Source organism: Neofelis nebulosa, chromosome 3 (genome assembly GCF_028018385.1).
Source record: "Neofelis nebulosa isolate mNeoNeb1 chromosome 3, mNeoNeb1.pri, whole genome shotgun sequence".
Classification (NCBI taxonomy): domain Eukaryota; kingdom Metazoa; phylum Chordata; class Mammalia; order Carnivora; family Felidae; genus Neofelis; species Neofelis nebulosa.
Genome location: NC_080784.1, coordinates 185466452 through 185483386, shown reverse-complemented (window position 1 = coordinate 185483386; position 16935 = coordinate 185466452). Strand labels below are relative to the sequence as shown.

The window sequence follows — 16935 nt, the reverse complement described above, 5'->3', positions numbered from 1 at the left end:
CCAGATTTGGCTGGTGGAAAGCCTTTCAAGCTGGCTGGTTTCTGTATTCTTTTATATGTATGTCTCCATACTTTCTGGCACAAAAGAGGTGTTCCAGGCTCAGACTTTGTTATTTGTCAGCCCTAGGCCTGGAAACAACCATTTCTTCAAGGAGTCATGGTTGCTGATAGTTTAGATAGTATTTAGAAGCCGTGATTTGCGCACTAGACGTGATCACTGCTACTGAGGTGTTGCTGTTGGCGAGCCTTCTCGGTGAACAGTTAAGAAACGCGCACCTCTCTATTTCTGTCTGTATATTAAAAAGTCTTGAGCATCATTGTCACCTGATACCACGTCATACCGCTACCAGTACAACAGTACCGCGTTAGTTCTGCTGAATCCCTTTCCCTATTTGTAGCTGCTTTTACTCAGCAGGAAAACCCTAGCTCTGCTGTCTTCAATGTATTTTCCTATTTGCCCATCCCCGGGTAATTGCCAATCTCTTGACCCCTCTGGGCTGCTGCCTTACCTGGGAGCCTGTGTGTATAGCCCCCCTCTGCCCTCGCGGAGCCCTCATCCCAGTGTCCCATTATGGAGACTCTGGTCACCACAGGCCTGTCTTCTCGTCCTCTTATGGAACCTGGCCACTGCTGGGCAATTGAAAGACTGTGAAATGAATTTAAGAAAGAGACAAAATTTTGGAGAGAAGTCTGAGCCCTCTCCAGTTGACACTATGTCAATGAGCCTGTCTTTACGAATTACTTTTTATTACCGAAGCACATTATTCACACTTTTTCTTTGTCACATAACTCTAGCTATTGAGAAAGTAACATGGCAATGGGGAGATTATTTAGTATTTTAATGTTTTAACCATTGTGTCAGTACTCACAAAACGAGAGAACTTTTCTTAAAAGTAATTTTGTCATTAATAACTAGTTAAACCACTGCTGTATATAGTAAATGAAACCCAAGTTGGAAAATAGCTAGTAGCTATCTGTGAGATATTAAATTTCTTAGTGTCAAATGTACTAGAAAAAGGCATTTATAGTTGCAGATCAAACAGAAGCTGCCTGAGTAAATTATCTTGAAACTGCTTCTGTCATTGAAATTGGTGAATTTTTCTGTTCTAGAAGAAAGTAGGATTAAAAGTTTTGAACATAGTGTCTTCCTGCCTGGAGATTGTATGACAGGCTCTGATAGCTTAATTTTTAGCTGGCCTTTAGTTTAATCTCCTTTAGAAAGAGTTTATTCACTGGGCTGGCTTTTGTATTCATTTTTTGTTGAACTCTTTTTTTCTTTTTAATGTTTAATTATTCAGAGAGAGAGAGAGAGAGGGAGAAAGAGAATCCCAAGCAGGCTCCTCACTGTCAGCACAGAGCCTGAGCGACATGGGGCTCGAACTCAAGAACCATGAAATCATGACCTGAGCCGAAATCAAGATTCAGATACTTAACTGACTGAGCCACCCACGTGCTCCGTGTTGAATTCCCTCTTAAATCAGTACATTTGCTTACTTTGAGCTTTCTGATAGTCTTGGTAGTAATTTCCTGACTCTGACGTTTTACATTTATTTTACTCAGTGCCCAATAGTAACTATACTTGCGAACTCAGTAAATATTTGCTGAATAAAAGAATCCCAAGTTGCCTGTACAGAAAACCTCTTGAAGAAACCTTCAGATTCTAAGGGAAGAAAACTGGATTATTTTTAATAATTATAATAGAAAATTAAAGCAAGCATTTGTAAAGCTGTCATTTAAAGGTAGAATTTTTGTTGTTAAACATAGTCTTTGAAAAGCAGCCTCCACTCCATTTTATGAAACTTAGTCATACTCCTGAAGATGTTTGTTGCTTTATCTAGAAATGCCACTAAGAAGAGTGAATGAAGGTGACATTTTCCTGGCAGCCTTGGTTGATAGAATCACTTTGCCATCTATTCACTCACCCGACAAGCATTAATTGAGTTCCTAAGACGTTTCTGCCATCCCACATTTATTTAGTGCTTGCTATATTTTTGATGTTGTACACTATGTTGGGAATGTAAAAATGAGTAAGAAATATTGTCTGCCCTCAAAGAACTTACCTTCATTTAATGTGAAATGCTCTTTTTATTCCCAGTTTGGTGTTTAAAAAGTGAGTAAGTCAGTGAATGAATGAATGAGTGAATGAACAAAGGAACGAAAGAAGGAGGGTGGCTGAGGGCTGAGTGTACCGTGAAAGAATGTATAAGCAGAGATACAGCCACTCTACCCCTGAGGTGATATCTTTAATGACACAACAATGAGGTATTCCGGAAAACTTGAGTTTATTAAACTTTAAGGTTTTTTTTATGGCTCTTGAGTCTACTGGCTTGTTGACTCAAGAAAGTGCATTCCTTGAATTTCCTTAATTACAAAAACTTTCTGATCCATTGTTATTTATTTTACTGTGATAATAATTTACATTTGTAGAGTACTTTTGCCATGGCTAAGAGTCATTCCCACATACATTTTGCTAATCTTCAGAACAGGCACACAGTTTTGAGACTGTTTCTCCGGTTTTTATTTTTAAGATATGTCTTTGTTATTCTTCACCATCTTCATGGAATTAAGGGTTGATACTACACTCTGTTTAAATGCTAATAAGATTGCGGTTCACAATCGAAAAAGTAGTAGAGCCTTCTCTTAACATCCGTGGTACCACTCCTGAGAAGAGAAACACCCTGGTAATTTTTAGTTCTGAATGTTCAGACATTGACCGACATTTAAGCAGCGTGCCTAAAAATTACATGTAGTTCTTACCTGGTAAAAGGTCAGGAGGTCATGAGAGAAAGTGTGTGGATTTATTCCTCTCTGGTACAGCTACTAACAGATGGACTTCCCAAGTTCAGGGTGTGGCTTTTCGGTGTCCAAATATAGCATGTTGCAGGAATTTAGTCCATGCTACAGAGACGGGCCCCGCCAGACAGCGTGTGAACGAGCTCACATTCGGGCTCCATTCTGAAGATAAGCCTGTCTGGACCGTGCGGGGGGCAGCTGATCACCGGCCTCGCTCTGAAGCCACACCGTAAAGTCTGCAAACACGGACCGAGTGAAGATGAAATGGGGAAGGCTTTGTATTCTACAAAGTAATATGCAAATGTTTCTGTTACATTTAGCTGAAGTTGCTTTTCATCACAGTCGTGCTGTATTGTACCTTAGGTTAACTGTGTTTTCCTGTGACAAGTTACGTCTGTCGCTGTAAAGAGAACTTCTGAGGTTTTAGTTACCTGAAGTTCTCAGTGGAATTGAATTTAGATAAGTGGCAAATACTGGTGTGCACCTGTATTTTAGAATATGGTACTTCATATAAACATGCCAATAATTCAGATTTCTTTTAACCCGCAAGTGGTTTTTAGCTTCTTTGTCAGAGAAGCTTCACAATAGAGAACTTCTCTGAATAACCCTTTTATGTGGCCAACTTGACATGTAGCTACCTTTGTTAACAGTGTTTATTCTTTCTCCTCCCTGACCTTTTTACCAAACCTTTTGGTATTTATCAAGATGTTTTCACGCTTTGATAGAAAGTAGTGAGTGTGTATGGAACGTATTGTATTTAAGTCTACATTACTGTATTACGATATCAGAAGTTGATTTTTCTAAAATACATTAGTTTGCCAGAAGAAAATTTTGTGCCAGTTGCTTTCTTAACATTAAGAACATTACAAGAGTTTTTTTTTTTTTTTCTATCATAAATTTAGGATGTGGCATTTTTTGAAAAGTAGTAGGAAAGCTATTGAGACATGAAGTACAGAATAAATGTAATGTGCGTATTATACCCAAGTTCTGACATGGCTGATGGTGACTTTGGCTGTATTTTGAAATTTTTTCATCATGCAGAGGAGGGAGAGGAGGAGGGGGTGGGGGTAATAGTCAGAAGCTGGGGCTTCGAAGTCCGCAGATCCTGTCTCCACCACTTGTGTGCATGTAGACAAGTTACTCTCACTGTCTGAGCCTCAGCTTCCTGATCTGCGGACCAAGATTTTACTATTACTCGTAAAACCTATTTCAGAGAGTTGTTGAAAGAATTTCATGAAATGATTCATGTAAAGCATTTAGCAAAGTTACTGGAAATTGCCAGGTGCTCACAAAATGTCAGCTACTGCTGTTCTTAACATGTTCTGTGTGTGCACTAATGCCTTATAATTAGAGATCAGTTTTTTCTCACAGTATTTAGGTAATTTTACAGATCATCTTTGAAGGTTTTTAGGACAGCATGTGCTTACATTGAATACAACAGATGAAAACTTACATGGTGGTACCTCACTAAGTTGTTTTGTATTTTTAGGCCTGTAACTTAATACAAGTCTATGGCTAAGTACACCGGGTGCATTGGTTTTTATAAGATTGCCTTTTACAGGTGAAAAGAGCAAGTGAATATGTAAATTTTAATTTTCGGAAGTTTGTCTTTCACACTGGTTTGTGTATGTCGTGTTTGCTTCAGTGAGGGCGGGGCTGGAAGCAACCAGATTCTCATCTCACCTTCTGTCCCAACACACAGCTTCCGACCTCCAGTATGTCCTAGGTGTCTGTGATCCCGTTTGGAGTCCAGCCTCCTCCAGTGCTGCTTTGGAATAGGATATCGTGAAAACAGTACTTTGTCTTTCACACGACTGTAGGTGTGGCATAGCCCGTAGACACAATTCAAAACAAAACAAAACAGGTTTGGTTCTCACCCTTAGGGGTCAGGTATACATACAACTAATACTTAAAACGGCCACTTTATCCTGGGCGGCGTAGTTCCTGCCTTATGGAAGCTTACAGTATAGTAGGGACGTAAGATATAATTAACCAGATGCTTGGAAAATGAGGCAGCGTGTGTGGTGTGCCATTTGGGAGAAACAGTAAGTCCTACAGAAATTCAGGGAGGGAGAGATCACTTTCAGTTGCACTGTCTCTTCTGCTTAGAACCAGTTTGTACACGAGGATGTACCTGTGCGTGACTCATGTGTTTCTGTAAGAAGGCTGCTTCGGCGTGGTCGCCACAGGAACGCTAGCTTCTCTTTCTGTTGTTGGCTATTTCCAGCCCTTCCTCTCTCTTCATTCTCTCCATTACTACAAGTCGTCCTGCTGACTAAAAACTTTCTCCCCTCAGGTCCAGTCATTATTTTTCATCTTTTTCAACTGCTGATCCAAAATAATTACATGCCGGAGAGACTGACACTTGCAAGGAGGAAGGAGAAGAGAGGGAAACTGTTTTGGTACAGAATCAGCAACTTTGTTCCCTATTAAAATAGCCCTGTTGAGGGCAAGGGGAGGGATAATGAAAAGGAGAATCCTTATCTTGCCTCTGTTCCTGTGAAAATCCATAAACGGGTACCCCCACACATCCTACATCCCCACACCTACTCATCTCCTGCAGATTTGGTTCTACTCACCATCCTGTCCCCACTCTTTCCTGTTCCCCACCACCTGCTTTGCGCCAGAGCCTTGCTCTGGCTCTGAATCCCCTGGCTCTTTGAAATCTTGTCATTTAGGCTTTTTCAAGTCTTAGGAGTCACCCCATGATGAAGAACTGGAATAAGTGCCATTGCGCTGTTTGTCGTGTTACTGTTTCCACGCCCTCAGTAGGCCACAGTGTGCGCTAGATGTCTCTAGCAGAATCCCGAATCCGTGAATGCGATTACCTATGGCAGATTGCTCATAAACGATGTTTAACTCTTGTATTACTGTCAGTACTATGTGTCTAGAAGGTTTGTTCCAAAGAGAACCTGTGTTTTCCGTTTTAAACAGTGAGCTATTCTTTTTCAAAATGTTTTTGATGTTTGTTTATTTATTTTGAGAGAGATGGAAGGAGGGGCAGAGAGAGAGGGAGAAGAGAATCCCAAGCAGGCTCCACGCTGTCAGCACAGAACCCCACATGGAGTTTGAGCTCACAGAACCCCACATGGAGTTCGAGCTCACGAAGAGATCATAACCTGAGCCAAGATCAGGAGTCAGATAGATGTGTAAGTGACGGAGCCACCGAGGCGCCCCTAAGCAGTGAGCTAATCTAAATCAGGAGGCACCTATATTGGCAGTGAACTTGGATTCTGCAGATGAGAGTTCAAATTCTAGCTCTTCCAGTTAATAGACAGATGTGACCACATACGTAATTACTTGGGCCTCTTTTGGCCACAGTCCTCTGTATAGACTAGAGAGAACAGCTATCTCTCAAATGTGAACATGGGGAGTTAAATGAGGATATATATGAAAGTATAATAAAATGTACAATCCTGTATCAAAGGAGTGTGGCTTTTGGGTGTTGACAACCACTGTATTAGGTAAAAGAACAGGTTCCTGCCCTCTAGGAATTAATCACCTGGGGGTAAGACAGGCATGAGTGGTCGCATGAGAGTATGTGACAGATCCTGTGGCAGATTTATGTACATGTGATCTGGAGCACAAAGAAGAGCGACTATGATCTGGGAATTGATGGGTAGGGAAAACTTCGTGGAGGAGGGACTTCCTGATCTGAGAATTAAAGGCTATGGAAGAACATGCTGGGCAAAGAAGGAAGAAGGGAAGACCATCCCAGGTGGAAGGAGTGGCATGGGGGAGTGTGGTACATTCAGAAAGCTGCAGATATGGCTGCACATGTGACCGGAACATAAACTGTGTACTTGCAGCGTGTAATTTGATTATGGGGAGCACTTACCTAACTCTAAGAAGACAGTGTTACTGCCCAGTGGTGGACAGCTCCAGAAGCAAACTTGGTCTGAAAGCTGCTTTGATCGTTTACTAATCTGTTAGGTCTAATTAAGAACGTCACCTTCGTAGACTTTTAAGTTCAGTGTGGTGATCAAAGTACCTACTTCAAAGGGTTGTTGCAGTGAGTATTTGAAACAATGTTTGCAAATCTCCTGGTATTTAATACGCACATGATAAACATTAGCAGCACTTTTTGTTGCTGTCCTGAAAGTTCTTAGAGGCACTTTTCCCCTGTCAGTATATTTTTTTAAAATTTTTTAATGTTTTTGTGTTTATTTTTGGGAGAGAGAGAGAACATGAACAGGGGAGGGTCAGAGAGGGAGAGGGAGACGCAGAATCTGAAGCAGGCTCTAGGCTCTGAGCTGTCAGCACAGAGCCCAACGTGGGGCTCGAACTCCGGGACCACAAGATCATGACCTGAGCCGAAGTTGGATGCTTAACTGAGCCACCCAGACGCACCATCCCCCACCCCCTGTCAGTATTTTATCATCTACTTTCTAGGCCAGCAGTTTAGTAATATTTTAAACACCAACTTTTGTTTGTTATAATGGAATCAGAATTTGAATGAATTAAAAAAAAATTTTTTTTAACATTTATTTTTGAGAGAAGAGAGAGAGCATGAGCCGGGGAGGGGTAGGGAGGAGTCTGAAGCAGGCTCCAGGCTCCAAGCTGTCAGCACAGAACCCAATGCGGGGTTTGAACCCATGAACCATGAGATCGTGGCCTAAGTCAAAGTCTGACCCGTAACTGACTGAGCCACCCAGGTGCCCCAAATTTGAGTGAATTTTAAAAGATGGTCTAGCCTGATTTTATCATTTTGTATGTGAAGAAACTGAGTTGCATTTAATAACCTGGCTGTGGTAAATCAGTGATACAGCTGGGACCAGAATCAGGTCTCTTCCTGTTCCGGAGGTCTTTCTACTTGCCTTGGAATAAATGTCAAAAGTCACTCAGTGACACGATTTCTAGCAGAAACCACATAAGGTAATAGCACAGAAATCGGCTTTGCTGGAGCTTTGCAGATACGGAAATTTTAGTTTTTGACGAAATACACTCTCCTCCTCTGGCCGCCCTCTGGTGGAAGTGCTATGTAGCAACAGCATATGTGAAAGAGCAATGGAGAGGCAGGTGACAAGGAACCAGATAATTTTTAAATGTGTAACTACAGACAATCTCCTTTTTATTTGGGTCTCTTCACTAAAATGTGAAAATAGATTTTCATAGTATCTGTCAATTAAGCATGTTCTAATTCATGTATTCTAGAGGATCCAACAGATAATTTGTTGAACATCTTTTGTGTACCAAATGCTAGAAATAGAATGATGAGCCAAAAAAAGTGTGCTTTAGTGAAATAAACAGATGTTGAAATAATAATCATACAAATAAATAATTACAGTTAATGCTATGCCTAAAAAGTACCGAGTGATTTATGACCAATAGCAGTGTTTGGGAAGGCTCCCTTAAGGAATTAAGGTTTTAACTGAGATTGGAAGTCTTGGTAAAGTGAATAGACAAAGATGAGTCAGCGATGGAGAAAAGAGTCTCTATATTGAGGAAACAGCAGGTGCAAAGGCCCTGAGGAAGGACATCGTATGACCTCTCCTAAGAATTGAAAGGCAACTAGTATTTTTGGAGCAGAGAAAGCTAATGTAAAATACAAGTCCTGGTCATGAAAAGTGAAGGTATTTACTAGGCATCACCAAAGAAACCAAAAAGCACAAGAAGAAGTGAGCTTCCTCCCAAAGTAAACTGTGTGCTCTTTGTTAGAATTTTGTTGTTTTAAAGATTCATTGTAAAAGAAATGAGTTTAGAACCACTAGAATATTCTGTTTACAGAGTAGAGTGACATCAGGATTTGGGCACTTTAAATATGCATTTTTTTTTTCACTAGATTTTTCTTCCTTTCTATCCTGGCTCATTGGGAATTGAAGGAATATTTTGATATGCTGGAGTGTTGAGATCAGGGACTTCTGTTGTTGATCAGTTGAACAGCCATGGAAATGACAGAGAGAATCTTCTCCTGTTTTCTTGGCTGAGATTTTTGTGTGGGTGTACGAGGTGCAGCTGCATGTTGGTTTCTTGGCAGTCAAGACAAGTAATTCTCAGTGCAGTTCATGTTGAATGGGAAGCAACTTAAGAGAAAAAAGGCTATTTCGAATTTATTAAATTCATTGGAAAGCACCGAGGGCCTGAACCTTTAGCTGGTGTTCTAAGTTATTTGGCTAAATGGATACAGCAGCCTCAGGCATGTGTCCAAGCTTATGCCAGGAACACATGAAGGAGAGAAAAATTTTTAAATAGTCCAAGTTTTGTCTCGGTATAAAATAATCAATTACCATATGTAGGTTTTAAATGAATTTTTGCTACCTGCTTTCTTGTTGTGACTTATTGAAGCTTTCTCTCTAAAGAACACTTAATGAAAAAGGCACATTGTGAAAATTTAGCTTTGCTTGCAGAAGTGAATTCCTAATTTTCTGTAGTTTATCAGGAAGGTATTTCTCAGATTTATGCATACACAGATGGATTCCCAGATCTGCTTTTATTTTTTTTCTTAATTTTTTAATGTTTATTTGTTTTTGAGAGAGAGAGCGTGAGCACAAGCAGGGGAGGGGCAAAGAGAGAGAAGGAGACACAGTTCGAAGCAGGCTCCAGGCTCTGAGCTGTCAGCACAGAGCCTGATGTGGGGCTCAAACCCACGAGCTGTGAGATCGTGACCCGAGCTTAACCGACTGAGCCACCGAGGTGCTCACTCATGTTCTTCACTATCCTCTGACCTTTCTGTGGTCTATAAGCACTTTATGTTCCCCAAACCTCAAACTAAATGCAGACAATCTGGAGCTCTTAATTTTTTAAGGACACTTGCATCCTTCCCTTTGGATATTCTCATCATTGTCCTTCATATTCTTCAAGCAGAAATGTCTGAATTGCTTCCAGTCTTTAACTGCTTGTTTACATCTCTACTGCTATTTAATATTATTGCTCTCAGAATAGCATAGAGTCAGGTCCTACAGTCAGTTGGCCTGGGTTCAAATCCAGTCCTGCTACTATCTATCTTGGTCCCATTAACCTTTTAGTTTCTCATCTCCATAAATGAAAATAATTATGTTAGTGTTTCATAAGTTTTGTGTGTTTTTAAATAAGGCTTAAAGGAAAAAAATGTGAACATAAAGGGCTTAATTCAAAATAAGTGTCCAGGAGAAAAGATGTCAGCTATCATTTTCTTCATGATTTAGGGCCAGTCTCCTGGAGTCCATTAATAGCTGTGTTCAGTGTCCTGGGTGATCTCATTCGGTCTAAAGACCATCCAAATGCTGAAGACTCTCAATTTTTATATCTCTGTTTCTAATCTCACTCTTCCCTAAGCTCCAGACTTGTATATCTGACTGCTACTATGTGTCCGCACTTAAATATCTAATATATCCTTCAAGTATAACATGTCTAAAAACAGAACTTTTGATCTCTGTCACCTGCCTTGCTTGTCTTCCCAGTCTCTTCCTCCCATTCTTTACTATTGCAGTTGATGGTACTGTCCTCTCTACTTTTTTTTTGTTTTGTTTTTGTTTGTTTGTTTTTTACTTTCCTGTAGTTACCAGCCCCCATCTATTTCATGAACACATCTAACAGCATTCTCCCCACAGTATATCCTAAATCTGACCACTTGTCACCATATCCTCTACTGACACCATAGTCCAAGAGTGATATAGCCTCTTGTATGGACTGCTATATAAAGGAATGTTCTCCTTACTGCTTTGGGCTTTCAGTCTTGTCTCCTACACAATCTACAATCCATTATCCACATTGAAGAGTAAATATAGATTTAAAAACATTATTTACCCTCCCCCCCCCCACTTCTTACTGAAATTAGAAAAATATCCAGAATTTTTTAAAGTCCTCTATGACCTGGCCCCTCTGCTTTCTCTTTATTTTTCTCAAATACAGCTAGTTCATTCCTTTAGTAAGGCCTTTATACTGCTAGCTTTTCCATCTGTTTGAGATATTTTTCTCCCGGATGATCACAGTGTTGGCTCCTTGCAAAGTTTTAGGTCTCAGTTCAGATAATAGTTCCTCAGAGGCTGATCCTGACATCTTTCTCCTTTCTTTCTTAATAGCTGATCAGTGTCTGAAATTTTCTTCACTTTTCTTCCTTCTCTTGTAAATTGCCCCCCCCCCATCCCATGAGGGCAAGGATTTTCTGCATTTGCTTATTACCATATTCCATTGCATTAGAATGGAACCTGATATTCACAAGCTTTACAATATTCTGTGGATGGATGACTAAATGAAAGAAAGAATGAGTGAATAGATACATGTCTTGTAAGTTTTTCTACAACCAGGGAAATGATGGATTATTTCCTCCTGTATGAATTTTGCATAGATGCTTATTTTAGAATTAATCGCGCTAATATTTTATTCTTTTTCTTTCATGCTTTCTCTGTTATAGATTATAAACTTAAGTATAGGAAGTATGTCTCCACTGTTTTCAGCTTCTCATAGAATGCCAGATATCATTTAAGTACTTTGTGTTGATTGAATTGAAAATTCAATCTAACATCCTCTGAAGTTTTAGTAATTTTATATACATGTGTATGTATGTGTATATAAATATATATGTGTAAATTATGTAAAGTTTCAAAGCTGATAATTATCTGTTTAAAATATGCCTTCCCCTTTTGTCTCTTGCAGTTCATAATTGGACCCTTGAAGACACGCTTCAGTGGTTGATAGAATTTGTTGAACTACCCCAATATGAGAAGAATTTCAGAGACAATAATGTCAAAGGAACAACGCTTCCCAGGTGAGTCTTTATTATCCAAATGCATTTTTTTTCCACTCAAGGAGAATTATATACTAGATGTTACTTTTCTGTGCCAAATTTATAAGTTATCTCTGTGACTAAGGGCTCAAAGGAAATATTATATCCATTCTTTAATTTTTTAAGGTGTGAATTTGTAAGTTTTAATCATTTTTCTTTGTCTAAATAATCAAGCTCTTTTTAAAATTTATTCCCAAAGAAAGTAATTTTTGGAATTAGAAGGTAGGCCAACTACATCTTTGTTAGATAACATCAAAAGCCCAACCTCTGACCATGTGGTAAATATAACAAAAACATATTCATTTGATATGAATCCACCTTTATGAAAAACCTATTTGAGTGGGTTAATGTACAGATCTTTCTTAATTGTATTCTTTAATAATAATAGTCACTTAATATTAGTGGCCACAAGTTAAAGCTCAAAAAAAAAGCTTAATAAACAAAATGTAAATAATAGCCATTTTTTAAGTTTATTTTGAGAGAGAGAGCACACGCCTCTGATTCTAAGGAGGAGAGAGAGAGAGAGAGAGAGAGAGAGAGAGAGAGAGAGAGAGAATCCCAAGCAGGCTCCAGTGCTCTCAGCAAGGAGCCCAATGCAGAGCTTGAACTCACGAACCGTGAGATCATGATCTGAGCCGAAATCAAGAGTTGGATGCTTAAGTGACTGAGTCACCCATGAGTCCCTAATAGCAACCATTTTAAAATGTATGTAACATAAAGGTACTCTGTATTATGTCATTTAAACTTCATGGTTAAAATTAAGTATGTATTGTTATCCCCATTTTGCAGATAAAAAGCAAATCAGAGAAAAGTCAAATATTTTGCCCAATTCAGCACTTGAACCTAGATAGATCTGATACCAAAGTCTAGGATGCCAGTTTATCCCTTAGATGCCTGGAATTACTCGTTTTCTAAATTTACTTTCTAAATCTCCATTAGTTAACTTAAAAATCTTTAAAGACTCAAATGTCAAAATTTGCAGCAATTCTACCAGAACTTGCTTATGTTCCATTCCTCTCTCAAATGTTTCTTGAATCAAAAAAGACTCTAATCCCTTATTATTATCTCATTATTATTTGTGATGAAATATGCATATTGTATTTCTAATCAATTTGCTTACATACTCTATTGAAATAAGTGGCTGTTGTTTCTTTGGACTTCAGATTTTGGATTGAGTTGAAAATTTTCGTATCTCCCGTAAATATATTTTGTGAACATCAACATCAGTATTTTACTGGTTTTGCTGTGCATATGGTTATATTGAGGAAATAATGGGAATAAGAGTCAGTTCAACAAGTCTGTATTGAGTATCTGGTGTGTTCAAGGTGCAACTAGATGGTGGAAAGAAGACAAAATGAAGATAGGGTTTTTGCTTTTAAATAAGTTTCTAAGCTAAAACAGGATAGTAGAGTATTAAAGTGGGATTAGGGTGTTTTGTTTTTGTTTTGAGTTGTATGTTACCCTAGTTATGAGGAACTCCTAGTATTTTTCTTATGTTGTCTTTTGGGAAGTTTTTTTGTACAACAGCATGAAATGAAGTAGGTTGCTCAGTGTGTTGGCAATAAATGTTATAGCCACTTTTTTTCCTTTGGTTAAATAAGGGGTACCAGAGATAGCTCGGCTTCTTGGAGAATTGTTGAAATAACGTCACGCTTCATCAAGATCAATTTTTTTTTTTTTTTTTAATAGTGAACATGTTACCAGAAAAGACAGGTTATCAATACAGAAGTTCAGCTTTCAGGTGAGCTCACGGGAGCTTCTGTGAGCAGAGAAGAAAGGGAAACCAGAATACCCATCATCAAGCCCCTTTCATAGGGGTAATGGCAATTAGAGGACTCGCTTAAAGGGACTTAAGTATCAATTAACTTAAATAGCAATATGAGTTACGGGACTTTTTGTAGGGTAATTGTAGGTACAAGAGCTACTTAGAAGAATGTGTAAGAAAATGTATTACACATTCCGGATGGACAGGTACCTACAGCAGTTCATTGTTTCCTTTCTGTGACATTAAAATACTGTCGCATTGCAATAGGTAGCCCAAATTATGTTAGTTTTATGTTATCACAGTTATCATAAGCCTTTTACTGATTTTCTATAGTCTGAAATTCTTATTACCAGAGCTTAAACTAAGGCTCTCTTCACCTGACGCATGCCTCCTCATTCCTTTCAGACCTGTGTGAACTCCCCTGACATCCTCACCCACTCAGGTAGAACCACTTCCACCTCCCGGGCTCATACTGAACCTTGTATAAAACTGTTATGTGGTATCCTTTTTACTACATCTCATTGTTTCTCTTCAGTTTAGTCTACCAGTATTGTTGCGGTTAATTCATTCATGCATCCATCCATGCATTCACTTATGTATTCTACAAACATTTATCAAGCATCTACTTTTGCCAAGCATAATGCTAGGTTTGGGGATACTGAGATAAGACATAGCTCTGCCTTCCAGCAGTTTGGGAAGTGTCACGTTAAAGGTGTAACAGGAGCCGTACACAAAAGGTACTTGCAGAGAAGATGAAGGAAGGCATCTTGCAAAGGGAAAGAGTTCTTTACACCGTAAAGATTTATGGAAGCCTGTAGCAGTTATAGGAGTTTTTGTAACTTCTGCACACTCACACGTTCTGGTATCTTTCGTAAGAAAATGCAGTGGATTCAGAGTACAGTCATTGGAATCATACATATTTGGGTTTGAATCCCTGCCCCACCTCTTACTACTAATTGGGCAAGTTACTCAATCTCTCCCTACCTTAGTTTCCTCATCTGTGAAATGGGAATTTTGTATCTGTTTGAGGTGTTCTTCAATTTTGATTTAGCCTTTGACCCAGGACCGGGCATATAGTACATGCTTGTTTTTATCGTCATTGTTATTAACTATTATATGATTATTATTAGACTTTGTGTTATAAGATCTTCATTGGTGTCATACTTGGTTGTTAAGAAATGTTGGTTGATGATGGGGCAACTTGGACTTGACGTCCAAAACAAAGTGATTTTATTTCCTTCTTCCACCTGTGCCTTTTGGCCCCCTACATGTTTTTTTTTCATTGCTAATGAAATGGTTCAGTATTTCCTGTTACATAAATGTCTCAGTTTTCTCCCCCCAACCATGGTGACTTCTTATTCTCACTTATGACTTCCGTGGACTCTGTTTAATTTATAAACAGTTTACATATTAGAATGTAAAGCTACAGGTTTTTCAGACACTTTTAAAGAAAAGTGATACGATCTAAATTGAAAAGTATATTTTATAGTTTGCTATTGATGTTAAGTCAATTACCTAACAATTTTCTTGTTCTCTGTGAAATGATAATAAAATGCAGAGGTAATTAATGGTTATAAAATGCTTTTGCATTGGTTAAATTTCTGCATTCAAGTAAATTATAGCATAAAGTTAACTTTAGAAAACAAAAACGTCAACATAACAAGTAAATAATTAATGCAGGGTGTCTGTACAGCTAAGTTTGCACCGAGAAGTTTTTTGACACCTGTTAGTAAAGTATTAAATCACATGGATGAGCTCTTAACAGTAGTAGGTCGTCACTAATGTGTAAAGTATTACATGTATTGCTCAAATATTTAAATTTACATACTAGAAATATTTTCATTTAATATGTATATATTTTTTGAATGAACAGGATAGCAGTGCATGAACCTTCATTTATGAGCTCCCAGTTGAAAATCAGCGATCGGAGTCACAGACAAAAACTTCAGCTCAAGGCGCTGGATGTGGTTTTGTTTGGACCTCTAACACGTTAGTATTCTCTCTCACAGAGTATGATGCAAAAGAATAATCAGATCACATATTTGTCATTTATTTTTATTTTTTTAAATTTATTTTTGAGAGAGAGAGAGAGAGAATGAGAATGAGTGGGGGAGGGGCGGAGAGGGAGACAGGATCGGAAGCATTCTCTGTGCTGACCGCAGGGCTCGTACTCACTAACCTCGAGATCATGACCTGAGCCAAAGTCCGATACTTAACTGACTGAGCCACCCAGGCACCCCTGTTATTTAAAGAAGAAAAAGTAAGAAAGATAAAACACTAAGAAAATCGTCTGTTAGGTATAAAGGAAATGTAATATTATCTTAAAAGATTTATAGGGTGAGATTTTCTGTCATTGAAATGTGGAATGTCACATTGCCAAGCTGGTTCCTGAAGATCCACTTGAAATTTTCCATGATAACAGACCATCCTGGCAAAGCACAAGATGGAGAATGTTATTTGATTGTATTGAAGAAGAACATTTAAGAAATTATTATGTCATATTTGTAAGGAAAATAAACCTTGTATTTCTTTTGACAGGAATACTTTTTTTTTTTTTTTTTTTTCAGAAGGGAAGTTTAATATGTTTATTTAATTTCAAGTTTTAAAAAGCTTTGGGGAAAAGTATTTGAATATTCTACATTTTTAGAGGTTTTATATTCTATTTTTCAGAAGCCAAAAAGGAGTAACAATTAATACAAGAAAAATGGCTTCCAGAAATGATAAATTAGGAAACTAATATTTATTTTACCTCAGTTTTCAGAGTTGGGAGACTTGCAGGTTTCTGTGATCGGTTTGGGGGGTGACACTACCAAAAAAGGGTTACTGGAGCCGTTGGGTAGATTCCATGATGGGACTGGTGGTTCTTTTTTGGCTCAGGCTGAGAGCAGCTGGTCAAACAGCTGGAACTCTGCTTTGTGAGAGTTGGTGGAAATGCACTGTTGTTGGAAATTACAAACCCTAGGAAATTGAACACTCCTGAAATGCCGGGCATTCCACAGAGGTGACACCCTAAGTTTTCCGCTGAATCTGTTGGGGATTGTCTCCTGTGAGATTCTGTCTGATTTGTTCATGTGAATGATTGGTGCAAATAGGAATGAAACTATATAACTTGCCTCTGTATACAGCTTGGTCAGGAATATTTATATTTTATTAAGCCAGGAACAAACTCCCTCTAAACCAAAACAGTATTTCATTGTCATTTGAAAAGAAACCAAACTAGTCAAAAGAATGCTGGAAACAAATGTTTTAATAAACCAGCGAAGAAGTTAATGATGCGTTACCTTTTTAATGTGTTTGTCTTAAAATTATTATTTGAGGGAATGAGCCCTGCAGTGGGAACACCAGCATTAGATTTATAACAAACTAACACTGTCAAACGAACAGACACACATTGTAAAGGAGTTTTCGCTGAAATCTTTTTCAGTTTGTGGCACTTACTATAGAGTTTGGTACTTGACCATTCTCTTTATTGTTATTTCTGGTGAGTAATATTTTGGCCTGAACTGGGCTCATGTTTAAACTAGAACTTGAGCTGAACTTCTCAGTCTGAGACGGAAGTAAAAATAAATCCTTTTGAGACTCTGGTCTTCCGCAGTGCCTCTGTTTCACTGTAGGTGAGGGCGTGAGCTCTGGAAATAGGGTGTCTGGCATAGGGCTTGGCATTCCTCACACGG

General features: G+C 38.5%; 1 protein-coding gene across 3 annotated transcripts in view; it reads left to right on the top strand.

Annotated features, from left to right (window-relative positions):
* The window catches only part of STIM2 (stromal interaction molecule 2), a 152020-nt gene that overhangs the window by 110113 nt on the left and 24972 nt on the right, over nt 1-16935 (top strand). For all 3 annotated transcript variants that reach the window (XM_058722899.1, XM_058722900.1, XM_058722901.1), the window contains exons 4-5: nt 11367-11478; nt 15135-15250. In XM_058722899.1, coding sequence (XP_058578882.1) covers nt 11367-11478; nt 15135-15250 — 228 coding nt within the window. The remainder of the gene's footprint in view (nt 1-11366; nt 11479-15134; nt 15251-16935) is intronic.